The sequence below is a fragment of the Corvus moneduloides genome, chromosome 27, assembly GCF_009650955.1.
Source record: "Corvus moneduloides isolate bCorMon1 chromosome 27, bCorMon1.pri, whole genome shotgun sequence".
NCBI lineage: Eukaryota > Metazoa > Chordata > Aves > Passeriformes > Corvidae > Corvus > Corvus moneduloides.
The window spans coordinates 4,952,635-4,965,872 of NC_045502.1; the positions used below are offsets into that span (position 1 = coordinate 4,952,635).

Sequence of the window (13,238 nt, forward strand, 5' to 3'; positions counted from 1 at the left end):
ACACACCCAGCAGCAAAATCCCATCCCAGAAACATCCAAATCCTCTCAGCTGCTGTTGCCATGGTAACGCCAGAGCCAGGATACACCAGCCTTTGATGTTCAGATCTGCTCAAAGCGTGCAAAATGTTTAAAGTGTGAAAAATGCCATTTGGAAGCTGGGGAGCTGCGTGGAAGAGCACCTGGCTGCCCTGAAGAGGGAAGGCCCTCCAGGGAGAAAGTATTAATGATGTCCAGCACCACTTCATCTTCTTCCACAGCCCATCACTACCAGCACGCTGCTGTTTCTGTGCCCCAGCTCACCCACTTAAGGGAGTTTAATATTTAAGGTCAGACAAGTGCTATTTCACAGCGTTATTTGGGTTATTAATAAAAAAAACAAAAATCCCCCTTCCCCTAATGATAAAAAATAGGATGCTGGTACTCCATGTTATCAGTGCTGGGAGCCGAGCCCTGTGAGAGTGCTGGCCCCAGAGCCGTTAATGGGGAATTGGTAAGGGATGAACAGCTAGAACAGCCAGCAGAGCCAAGTAAGATGCAGCACAACGCAGTCCCTATCTTCTCTTGCATCCCAGCAGAGAGGAGGAAGTAATTCCACGTGACACACAAGTTGTGCCAACCACAGGAGGAGCTGGCTGCCTGATCCTCTCTCCAGCAGCGCACAGAGATCCCCTGCATGGCAAGGACACCTCTGAGCTTATGACTGCACAATTGCTTACCTTACAAAATTAACATTCTTGTAGCATTTAGCACTATGATTCCCTGAGGATTTGCAAAAAACCAGTGCTGTCAGTGCCAGGAAATGCTTGACACCGACCCTGCATCCACCTACCTTACTGAGCCACCAGGTCAGGGTGGTTCAGTACAAGCCAAGAAGCTCTGAAGTGTGGGGGCAGAGAGGAAGACTTGAAATATCTGAGGGAACTTACTTTACAATATGAAACACAGAAACCTGAAGTAGTTTCCTACTTCAGAGAGTAGTCTCTCTTCTACATAGAGAACATGTGTCCTGCACTCTGTCATTCCCACCACTTTCATTTTAAGATTCAGCCTACTCCACAGCTGCAAAGTTTCCTTCTATTCTTTTGCCCTCTTGCTAAACTAGTGATCCCATATGCAGAGTAAGAGGAGGTAGCCTTCAGCAGACCACAGAAATGCTACAGGGAACTCCAGGAGGTGGGGAAACAAGGGGCTCCAAAGAAACAGAATGCAATTACCTAAGAAAGATTTTTGCTGAACAGAAGAGTCAATCCACCCACACAAACACTTTGTTGTGAAAAGTATCATAGCATCTTTGACAGCAACTATAGAGGATGCTCACAAAGCAGTTCAACCTAAAACTTTAGATCTCCTCCTCTTAACTTCTTGAGGGAGCCTACGTATCTGCTTTACAGATTAAGACTACTAAGGCTGTGCTTGTCTGTGAATGGAATTAAACAGTACAGAAATCCTATTATTTCCTCTTTTGGCTCCTTCAAGTTCTTTTCAACAGAAAAGACGAGCCATTTTCACCTGCCAGCAGGCAGACATTGAGAAACCATTTTGGCTTGGATGCCCACTGTGGCAGATATGTGAGAGTACCAGTTCTATTACAGCTGCTTTGCTGTGTTACCTGCTGACCATGGTTTGGAACACGGGCCTGCTGGAAGCCTCCAGCATTTTACTCTGTCCTCCTACTTTATTGCAACCCTTAGTGCCTCTTCAGAGGCATAACATCCTCCAAACATGTTTGCATGCATGTTTATTCATGCTGGTCTTTAAAAACATAGCCAAAATTAGGTCCTTGTTTTCATGGTTGGGCACTTAAAGAGATTCCTTGATTCTTTGTTGTTTCATGGCACCTCCCAGTCAGATTGCTGGCATGTCATATACTTCTTTTAACTTAAATGTAAAAATTATATATATCTATTTTCCTGGCACCCTTTGTCATTAAAAAAGCCTAATATTATCCCAGCAACCTGCTGGCAAAGCTTGGCAGTAAACAGCAGACAGCTTGAGGCTGGAGAGCTGACTGCAGCAGCTGCAGCTCCAGAAAGAGGACAAAAATCGTGTTACTTGCTTCATTTGTGGTGTTTGTTTATTTCTCCAGAAATCTCCAAAGAACAGTAAAGGAAACTCTGAAGCCTCTTCCTCTTCTGATCTTTTTTCTTTTCTTTTTCTCAGTGTTTTACAGCAGGTTCTTACTGTCAAGAACAAACTACAGGTTCATAGCTTATTACTGTGCACTTTCTCCAGGGAAAATGCTGCATTTATTCCTAACAAAACAGACAAAAAACACACCACCTCTGCAGAGACAAAAAGTCTGTTCAGACTAAAGCTCTCAATAAGCAATGTCCCTTCTCAGTGATGAACGTTACCTCCAAGTTTCATGAGGAAGTTGCATCACTACTGCAGTTGTGAGCAGAGTCTCTCAATCAGCTGCTCCAAGTGTCTTCACAGTTTTCTTAGCTCCAAGGCATGACTTTAAAGCAAAGTGAATTAGTGAAAGATGTCAGCTCCTCTTCCCAAATATCTGCAATTTACTCACAGTGTCTGTCTATACAGGAAAGGCAGAATAAATGTCCCTCGCTGACCCTCTGCTGAAGATGATGGTGGTGCCACGCACTGTGCAGAGAGGCCCTGTAGGCAAGTGCTGCTGATCCCTGTGAAATGTTGTCAGGAGACAGCAAATGCTGTTGCCTCACATTTGGAATGGAAAGAAGGTGTTTTCTCTATGCCTTATTGAACTGCTGCTGACCTTGGAGGACTTCCTGGACAGGTCTGAGAAGCAAATCTCACCACTGGCAGGGATGAGTTCACAAGGTTTGGAAGCAGTTTTGCTGATACAGTACTGGTGGGCAACAGATATTTTATACTCTTGCTCTGTGATACTGCAGCTCCTCTTACTGCAACCTCAGCTCCACAGCCATTTGACGGCAGGCTGACAGGAAGCATTTTTTCCCAGTCCTCACAGAAAGGGGGTCAGCCTGCTGACCACCGTGCTGCTCTTGAACAGGAGCACATTGCTATGCATCAGTGCAGTGGCACGTCCAAGCTGCGTGTAAAGAGAGCTGCCATGCCATGCTCCACTGAGCAATTCTTGCTTGGACCAAACCTACTGTCACTGTGAGCTAAGATGATTCTGCCAGGAAAAGAGCTGAAGAATGAAAAAGCATAGAAAATTAAAGCCTTCAGGACAAATACTGATCCCACGCAGGCATCTCCTAGCGCTGAAACCTCCCCGTGCCATAGCCAGTGTCCCACAGATGCAACTTCTCTTTCAGCATTAAAGATGGGAAGAACTAAAACACTCCCCACTGCAGTAAAGGCAACATCAAAAGCCAATTCAGTAAGATTTACCTTTCTTAGAACTCTCTAGCACACCACCTCCTTCTAGTCCACTCCCTGTTCCCACTGTCAGCCTGAGTACTTTCATTCACCACAAGGGAAATGGAGAGGCGAAATAAATAAAAAACCACTCCAAAATAAGAGAAACTCCACACAGAGAGTCACAAGTCAAGAACACGGAATTATTAATGTTTAGCATCTTATTTAAGGACATACTATTTACTATTATAATCAAATCCATGGAAAGCATTTACAGTAGAATATTATTGATTCAAACATCAGTTTGAGAACCTACAAGACGTATGCATGTGGTTATAGCACACAGTAAAAGCTCACACTTCAGTCATCAGCAGAGTGATGACTGTGAATCAACACAGCTGATTTCTAGTCAGACCAAAGAAAGACCTTTTACTCTTTCGCTCCATATTCAGATAAATGGAATAAAGAGCTTGGTACACAGACAAGTGTATTGTTAAAGCTGAACCTGTGTTTCACTCACCCCACACCTGTCACACCCACCAAACAGCACACTCTTACAGTATTTATCTTATTCTTTGATTGGTGTTGTAATGAGCAAGTCCTGGAAAAGACACAATGCTCCTCATTCCAGGCATGGCATCAATGAAGGAACTAAATGGACTCAATACACAGCATTTCCTGCAGAGTATCTGGACACCTTAGTTTGCTGGAGAAATGACACTGTAAGAAGGTGACAATATTTATTAATCCTTTGCAGAAACTATCACACTGGTTAAAAAATCAAACATAGTTTATATTCTCTGAAGGGTTTCATCATGCTGTTCCCTGCATTTCCCATTTAAAAGTTCCAACATAGGCACATGAATGCACCCCACAAACCCTGCAAAGTCCTGTCACCACAGTGTAGTGAAGGACCATAGCCTTCACTTCTGCTTGCTGTCTTTCTGGAGTACGTTTTCTCTTGAACAGGAATCTTCCTGGTGGCCTGGCCACACAGGCACAAACATGCGCGCGCACACTCTCTCCTTCCTTCCTCATCTCTGCACAAATATAGAAACCTCGTCTGTTTTCTAAATGCTCTCCTGCTGCTGCATTCTCTCCTTCCGCCTCCCAAGACACTTCAGTGAATACCTGCTGCTTTGTCTCTGCTATAGATTTTTCACTGAGGATGTAACATTTTGAAGCCATAGATTTAACACAGTCCCCTACACTTGCAGCCCCTACACAGAGATGTATGGCTCTGGCTTAACATTTCACCCAGTCAGCAAAATCTGGTTTGCAAATAGGAAGGGAGCTTGAATTTTTCGCTGCTGCTTGCAGAGTTGAGGTTCAAAACATGACATAATCAGCTGTGGAAGAAAATTGAGAATTTTCGGATGGTTCTGTCATGCTGCGAAGTGGCCTTAGAGGGAGAAGGTGCCAGAAACTTCCCTGCACCTAGGAAGCTGCCCTCTGCTCATCAAAGGTTTTAACAAAACCATCTGGCCTATTCAATCCAGAGCTAACGCTTTCAGAACCTACCCTCATGGCATTTTGAGAGCTGGGGTTAGGACTGCAAGAAAGATGTAAGTAGGCCAGGGAACCCAGAAATATCTACCATCCTTAATCCATCCTTTCATCACACCACCAGTGATGCTGCACCTTTCCAGACCACCACAGAGAGGTTACATTTCTGAAGAACCTTGACACACATAGACAATTAAAACAAATTAGCATAATTTAGACTAAACTTCTAATTTTAGCACTCTGTAAATCTGCTTTCCTTTGAGCTCAGATCTACCTTGCTGCACCTCAGCTTCACCACATTGCAGGTGGCTTTCTACGGTGGGTAGACTAAGCCCACCAGGCTACCATGTGCAGGACTTTTACGAAGACACCGTCCTTCGTGATCACCCTCCTGAAAGCATTTACTCAGGGTTCATCCCTGCATTCAGCCAGTGGCCTCCTGGCGCAGACGTCCTGGCCAAGGTGCCAGGCTCAGGGGACAGGGCACAGCTTGAAATAACTTGCTCCTGAAACAGATTTCTGAATGCTACAAGGTTTCAGATACTGCTCACCTCATTTCAGCACAGCGGGCTCACCAAGCACATTCAGATGCTGTTATTACCTGAATAATTTAAGAGCCTGCAGAGCAGCAGTGCAGAACAGCACCAACATCCCCCCAGTGCCTTCTCCCACCAGCAAATCCCTGCAGAAGCGGATTCTGCTCCTACCCAACATCCCCCACATCCAGATGCCCATATTCCACTCCTGTTCACCCCACCCCATCACGGGGAAAGGAGACAAAGCAGCTCTTGTGCTCTGAGACTCTGCAGGCGGCATGGTCCTTTCTCCTGCTGATGAGCTCCAGCTTGCAGGTAAGATACCAGCACAGCTCCCAGCAGCTACTGAAGACCGAGGTGGCTGACAGCCAGCCACGTCACCTCTCTGGCAGGAGCTACTGCCACTGAATGCAAGAATCTCAGTAGCCTAATCCAGTGGTGGTACGGTGGCCAGATATCCATGGGAGCAGGACACAGTGGAGCTCAGAAGTCCAGTTATCATGAGGATGTTCTGAGCCATCTGCAGCTGGGTCTGCTGAAATCCTTTGCCCTCCTTCTGTTCATCATTCTTTTCTCTGCATCCTCTCAAAACCCAGCGCAAGCTGAAGGCTGCTGCAAAGTAACAGCCATTTGAAAGGATGCAGGGGAGCAGAGAGAACAGACCCAGTGGCTGCTCCTTGGCAGCACTCCAGCAGCGATTTCTCACCCCAGTTTCTCATGTGCTTATTGCATAATTCTGACAGAGGTGTCTTGATTTTCTACCTCAGAATCCTTAGCTCAGACCACCCTGATACACCCTATCAGTGAACAGTCATTGAGTGACCTCTTTTGCTTGTCACACAACAAGCACAAGCATGGTCACCCTATATGACTGTTCAACTGTCCTTCTAAGGAATCATCTGCAATTGCTCCTCTGTCTGATTGAGTTTGTGGCTGTTGGTCCAAACCCTTCCTGACTTGATCTAGTTACCACATGACCTAGCTTCCTAAGGATGGAAAAATTCATCCATGTAAAAGCATTCTCATCAGCATCCTCCATGTCGCCGCAATCATCTCAGTGCTGCCTCTGCCAAGTCACCTCACACACCTCAGCTTGGAGTTTCTTCTGACAGTTGTTATCAGCCATTTAATTGCCCACATTTATCCCTTATCCATGCTAGAATATAGGAAGGGGGTCACTTGATCCTCTGTCCTCCCTTAGCCCTTTCCCACCATTTCTCTCCAGCTGGAGGAAAAGCTCTCTGCCAAATGGAAGAGCTCCTGCCAAATGGAAACACCTTGCTCTTGCTGTCCCACATAATTCAAACCCACTCTCACAAATTTCCTGTCTCCCCTTTCCAAAGCACCCTCCCAACCTCTCCTGGCAGGATGTATTTCAGTGTGTAATCTTGAGCACTAAAACATTTCCTGCTGCAGCATGCAGAAGCAGTACTGCACTAAGGATGGGTGCCAGACTGTGCTGTGGAGATCCATGAGCCTTCAGGCTGGTCTGCATGCTGTTTCCAGGAAACTATCAACTAGAAAAAAGCCAAGGAGTTTTATGCAGGGAGTTTCTTATTAGGAAGCACTTACGATTCAAGAATGCATTGTGGGAGATGCTCTACAAATCCATAACAAGAGACTGTCTTACCCTTGAACACTTGAGAGACAAAGAAAGTAGGCAGAAGCAGAAAGAGAAAAGAGGTTCGTTCCTCACTGTATCCTCCCTGCCCGCCCCCATCAGGAAAAAAAAAGTAAAAAAAAGTTAAAAAAGAAAGTGGTAAATTCAGGCAGCTTTGCTCATTTGTTCTTCAGATGCCCAAGCAAAGTTTGTTCTGAATGTTCCCAGAGGATGTATCGCATCTTTCATACTAATAATTTAAACACTGATAGGAATCATCATAAGAATTTCCCTTCAAGCTTTTGGTTGGATTGCTATTTAATACTGTAGCCCTGGTTATGCTGCACACAGACAGAGTATCCTCTCTCATGTGCACTTGATGAGTTCTTTGGACATTATTGGCACTGCTGCTGTTATTCAAGTCCTCTTGCTATTTGCTGCACAGAATTCTTGTCATAGACATTTTAGAGGTTCCAGCCTCCTGCTCCATGGATCCTGTATGCCCACTGAGAAGCACAGCTGGAATCTGCATCTTTGGAGAGAGGCAGATGAAGGTGTCTGCCCCTGTTTATGCTTGACTATATATTTGGCTGAATTTAGTACCAGAATAAGTACACTTCAATAGGAAGAAAGATTTTCATAGAAGTACTAACTTTTATTTATTAGTCTCAGTCAAAGCACGTCAGGTTACAATGCCACCAGCCATCGATTGTGGGTACAGCTCACCTGGTACAGCTGCAAGTTGCTTGTACATGTATGTTTGAGACAAAGGGCAATCCAAGTCCTCTGGGCCCCAGTTTGGGGGTTGGACGGTTTGGGCATTTGGGCCCTTTCTAAGAATCCATTTGGTGAGCTCTGCCAACACTTCCAGATTTCCTGGCAAGGGATTTGGTCTGTTTTCTATCTTTAATACATAACTACAATAAGTCACATGCAACTCAAAAAGGACTCAATAACTGTGTTCATATAACAAGCTAGAGAGCTGCCTCATAAACAGCATTGGAACATTTTTTTTCCACAATGTGTTTTGCTGTTGCCCACTGACCCTGGCAAAGACAGGACTGTGTCTTTGAAGCGCTCTGCATGACTTCCCAGTGAGGGCTTCCTGCCGAGGTAGCCTTACCACATCTGCAGGGAAAGGAAGGAAGTGCTCTTGACTATGACTGCCTCTCAAAACCACAAAAAAGAGACATATAGCTGCATCCAAAGCACAGGTATCGTTCCTGTCAATCACTACTTCCCTGTCAGTGCAGATGGCCACATCAGAAACTCCACATGCAGCGCTGCAGCAATGACAGAATGGCTCTGGTCCCCTGTAAACTGCCCATCTAAGGAAAATGCACAAAGATTTGAAGCTAGGATCCTGCAGCAGGAACAGCAAGAAGCCAACCCAGATGACGCTTGGCAGATTCTCTAATGGCAGTGAACTTCTGTTAATTCACACTCTCGTTTGCTCACGTCTGCTCTCTGTCACACCTCCTGTCTGCAGGGCATCCTCAGAAGTCATTAACACATCATGCCACAGCCCTGGTAAGTCCTCACAGTTCAGCACTTGCACGAAATGTGGGAACACACAGGACTCTTGAACGCTTGCTCTCTAGGGTCATCCTAAGATTGAGACAACCTCCAGCCACCCTGCAGAACACACAGAGCAGAAACACTCTTCAGGACATGCCTGGCTGTTTCATGTGACAGCTCCACCCAAAGCACAAGTATGCCTGGGCTGGACAGGGAGCACAGATGAGTGACAAGATACTGTTCCTTAAATCCTTGACGCAGCCCCTGTCAAATGAAAGCTCAGCTGTCATCATCCTGAGCTACAAAGGCTGGGTGCAGGGAATAATGGAGGAGTGACAAGGTTATACATCTGGACCGTCCTTGTGCCAAGAGACAAACAAGAGGTACAGAGCACAAAAATGGACAGTACAAGGTCAATCAGGTTATCGTTACATGCACTTAATACAAAACCCAAGAAATTGCTATGGAAACTGGAAAGCAACAAATACAATCATGGTCCAAGGAGAAGGTTTTTGGGCTACATAGCATTAAATAACAGAACTCACTGACTCCAAGTATCACAGAATACAAGGTTCTTGCAGGATACAACCATGCTGTTCATGGGACACATACAACCACACAAAAATTCCAGGAAATGCTAAAGGATACTAAACTGAAGACATAACGGCTCATAACAGCAGCTCACATGGCATGGGATGAGAAGAAATTTCTTCTGAGGTCGTCATCTCCTTCATTCTGGCCATCTTCTCTGCTTTATGTCATGCTAGGACTTCCCTGGATCATAGGTCATGCCTCTACTAACTTTCACTGCAGCTATGCTTGGTGGGCTCAACCAGAAAGACAAGACACTGATACCCTGCACTGTACAAACATCAAGTGAATGAACAGTCTCTGCCCCAAAGAGCCTGTGTCTGCTTTACAAAGCAAGATACAGCTGGAAGGCACTGGCAGAGGAAGAGAAGGAGCCAATGACACCACAGTGATTTCAGTATATTCCAGCAGCCGGTGCAAGGGCCTTTGGCATGGACAGGACACGAGTTCCATGCAGGCTCACAGGGCACTAAAAGACACTGACCTAACACAAATCAAACCCCCACAACTGCTGCAGCAAAACAGAATGAGAAATTCCAATACATCCTGGTACGCCTCTGCTTGGCCCCGAGGAGACTTGTACAGGAAAAGCACTATCACTAGAGACACTGAGGCTTTGGGGCAGGGGCTAACAAGAGAGAGCTGGCCCAATAGAAGAATGACCTGATTTGGTGGTTCTTCACATAAGATCCCCTTTACAGCCCTCTGGCAATGTGAGAGGCAAGTTGCTCCATCAGCTTCCAGTACAAGTACTGCAGGGAACAGTCCTGGACCTGCAGGCACCGAGCAATTATTATCACTGGAGAAGGAGGCATCTGACACGACAGTGTGGCAGCTGAATGACCCCCATGTCCAACTCCCCAGCTGCTGCCTGCACACCTCACATCTGTCCTGATGCGTCCACTGATCTCCCCCTGACGAGCTGCTCTCTGTGGACACAGACCTCTCCAGGTTGTCCCGGCCTAGCTTTAAGAAAAGCAAGACTCCTCAGTACTCTCAGGGCCCAGCTACTAAGACGCTCCAACAGCAAAGCTCTGCTGTGAAGCTCCTGCTCACAGAGGCACATGGAAGTCTCCAGCTCTTTGGGTAAAGGCAGAGGAGGAGCCCACCTAAGAATTCCTGTGTCATAACCTCCTATCAGATATACCCTTGATTATCCTTGGTTTCACCTCTCTCCTCACTGCCTTTCTGCACTGGTGCATAGCACATATACCCTCAGACCCTCCTGTGAGAAGAACATTCAGATTCAAGAGGTCTTCAAGGGGCAGCAAAGCTATCTTAGCAACATGCCCACTCCTGCAGGAAGCTGGAAGCAAGAAAAATCTGGCAGTGACTTTCCAGAGAGGAGCTACAGCTCGAAACAGCTGGCAGACCCCAGGCTCCAGCATGTTGGTGTCAGCAGAAGGGACAGACACCTCTTCATTGCCCCTGATCCTCCTCACCTGCTGCCAGCAAGGAAAGATGACCCACGTCCCATGCACAAATATAGCCTGCCCCCAGGAGCAGCAGAACCCACAGTCCTCTGCACGAACATGCCTTCTCTGTTAGGGGTCTGCTCCCGCTATGCCCTGGTTTCAGTATTCTGGTGCAGATTAAGCAAGGGAGAGAGTGGATATCAACACTAGTCCTTCACGAGAGAAACGGGTGGGGGTCTCTTGTCCCTTAGCTCTGAACACAAAAAGCGATTGTGGGAAATGGAAGGAAGCTAGAAACCAGCAATTTTATCTTAGAGATCAAATCTGTTACTGGGCTGAGTGAGTCTATTAAGCTGCCTTGATAAACCCCTCACTTCCCTTTCCCCTTCATTAGGCTTCTTTATATCCGTGCTCCCTCCCTCCCCCCACTCCCTGCAAGCTGTCAGGGTAAACAGCAGATTTCTGGTCCCAAAAGTTGTCCTCTGTTTGACAGACTGTTTCTTGTGCTGACTGCACACAGGTTTGTACAGAGACTAGGCTGCCCCTCTGTCATTCTCTGCCCACCCTCCAACACCCCCCAAACACAAACAGCACTCACTGTCACAACCACACCTGGATATAGGGCTGCTCGCCCCAATGCCACTGACCTTTTTCTTCCGGTCCCGAGAACGGTTCCTGCGCTTGCGGTTGGATTCTTCCTTCTCTTTCTGCTCCTGCAGAGCCTGAGCCTCAATATCTTTGATTTTCTTCAGCTGCTTAGCTGCTTGAGCCATGGCTGGTCAGACTGCAGTCCCCTCCAGAGCTCACACCTGCACTTTCTGGGCAGCACCCTCCGACTCCTGGCCAAGGAAGTATGTTCCCCTCACTCAAATGCTGTCGACCCAGATGAGCGTGAAAGCAGTAACGAGAGGAAAATTGAAAGCAGTCAGTAAGCCCCAAAGGACAGCCAATGTCTCCACGTAGTTGCTAGATGCAGTTTGGGACACCTTTAGAAACCATTAATAATCCCAAATCCAGCTGTTCCAGAGGTTCTATGCACCATTGCAGCAGCCCCTGACTGCGCTGGCACATCATGCAGAAGCCTTCTTGTGGGACAGGACACTGGATTGGTGCTCTCTCCCTCACTGTTTCTCCTGCAGTATGCGAAGAGATGCAGGCAGTCAGCCACAGGAAGGAAAATAACTCCCAGCAATTAATGCATGATGACAATAGAGAAGCAGTGAAAAAGGAGGCCGATGCATTTCATCCGACTCCTGAGTTCTCTGTAGCAATGCCTAAAGAACAGTAACCTGCACGTATTCAGTCAGGGGCTTTACCACTGCAGTGCTGCTGAGGCAGGCACATATTCCAGTCTCTCCAATTTTCTTCCTCCCAGTCAGTCTCTGTGCAGCAGCCGCATCACTCACTCACTCTCTGGGTTACGATTCCATCTTCTTTCAAGGGGAGCAGTAGGGAATGGCTGCATCGGTTAGCAGGCAGGCAGCATCTCTGCTCAGAAAACAGCCGATACTGCAAAGGATGTGCCAAGTACTGGAGCAAAGTGCAGCTTAGCAGCATCCTTTCCTCCTCGCATCTCTCCACTGAGTGAGCAGCAAGAGGAGGGGAGGGATCTTAGCTGTGGAGACAGAAATGAAGGGTTCCGTCTGCTCTTTACACAGCAGCAGCAAAGTAAACCCAAGCCACCAGCTCCTGCCCACCCAGGCATCACCAGAGCTCAAATCCTCTCTGAGGATACCTAGGCAAGACTCCCAGAGTGTCAGCCATCCTTTCTCCACACGCAGCCCTACATTTCACCTGCAGCTGTCTTCCAAAAGCACAAACAAATCCATGTTGGTACCCAGGGGTCAGGTCTGGAGGAGTACCTTTGGTTCCTGCACAAGGCACCAGTGTGTGAGGGGGCCAGGATAAAACTGGGTGGGATTTTCGGGGTGGGCTCTTTGGTGGGGGCCACACCATCACCTGCAGCAAAGTGTGCTTATCTGTTCAGGCACCTCTGAGCAGCCCTGCCTTTATCAGCTCAATTCTTGTCCCTTGGAAAAAACATTGCCTAGGTGCAAACCCATGGGGCAAAGCACCCATGGGAAAACTATCTACCCAGGTGGAAGCTCTGCAAATGCTGCACTTTTCTGGAACTGGCTCCCCAAATTCTAGGCAGTAATGGTCCCTCTGTATTGAAAGATGGCAAAGCAGGGATTAATGTGAGTTCCTCAGCAACTACCCGACAGTCACGGGTTATTTAGACTGGCAGGAAGCTGAGATGCGAACAATTGTACAGACACTGTAGGTCACTTTTTTGCTAGAGTAAGTTTTCTTGCATTTTCCCCCTTTGCTTCTTTTCCCTTTGAAGTTCCCCCAGTTCTTTTGCTTCACTCATAGACCAAGGAGTGTGATAAAATCAGGAAAAAAGTTTGGTGCATCATACAGTTTTTAAAGAATATGATGACTGATAATAGAGAAGATCCCAATAAAACATGAAGAATAGGAAATTAAAAAATTTTACGTGTTTCCCAGTACAGCTTTAGTTTTGTGTATTTTACCCACATAGATAAATAATACACTCAAGTCTAGATACAGCTGCACATCTTTTCATAGCAATATTCTGTCAATAGCCATATTAAAAAAAACCACAACCAAAATTAAATAGAAGCTGCAGAGTTAAAACGCTCCACAGACAGAAGGGAGCTGGGAGCACAATGCTGGGAGCACCTCACCTCTGGACGTTGAACTTTGCATCCTAAATCAGCTCTCTGCTAGTTTGCAATTCTTTCT

The 13,238-nt window shown here is 46.7% G+C and overlaps 1 protein-coding gene across 13 annotated transcripts in view; it reads right to left on the bottom strand.

Annotated features, from left to right (window-relative positions):
* The window catches only part of ANK1 (ankyrin 1), a 55,767-nt gene extending 43,675 nt beyond the window's left edge, over positions 1–12,092 (bottom strand). For 3 of the 13 annotated variants that reach the window (XM_032091967.1, XM_032091964.1, XM_032091959.1), the window contains exon 1: positions 11,117–12,084. In XM_032091967.1, the coding sequence (XP_031947858.1) occupies positions 11,117–11,242 (126 nt within the window). In that variant the 5' untranslated portion in view covers positions 11,243–12,084. Of the gene's footprint in view, positions 1–11,116 lie in introns of all 13 variants that reach the window. The other 10 variants (XM_032091970.1, XM_032091968.1, XM_032091963.1 and 7 more) reach the window with 6 other exon arrangements.
* Between the last annotated feature and the right edge of the window lie 1,146 nt (positions 12,093–13,238).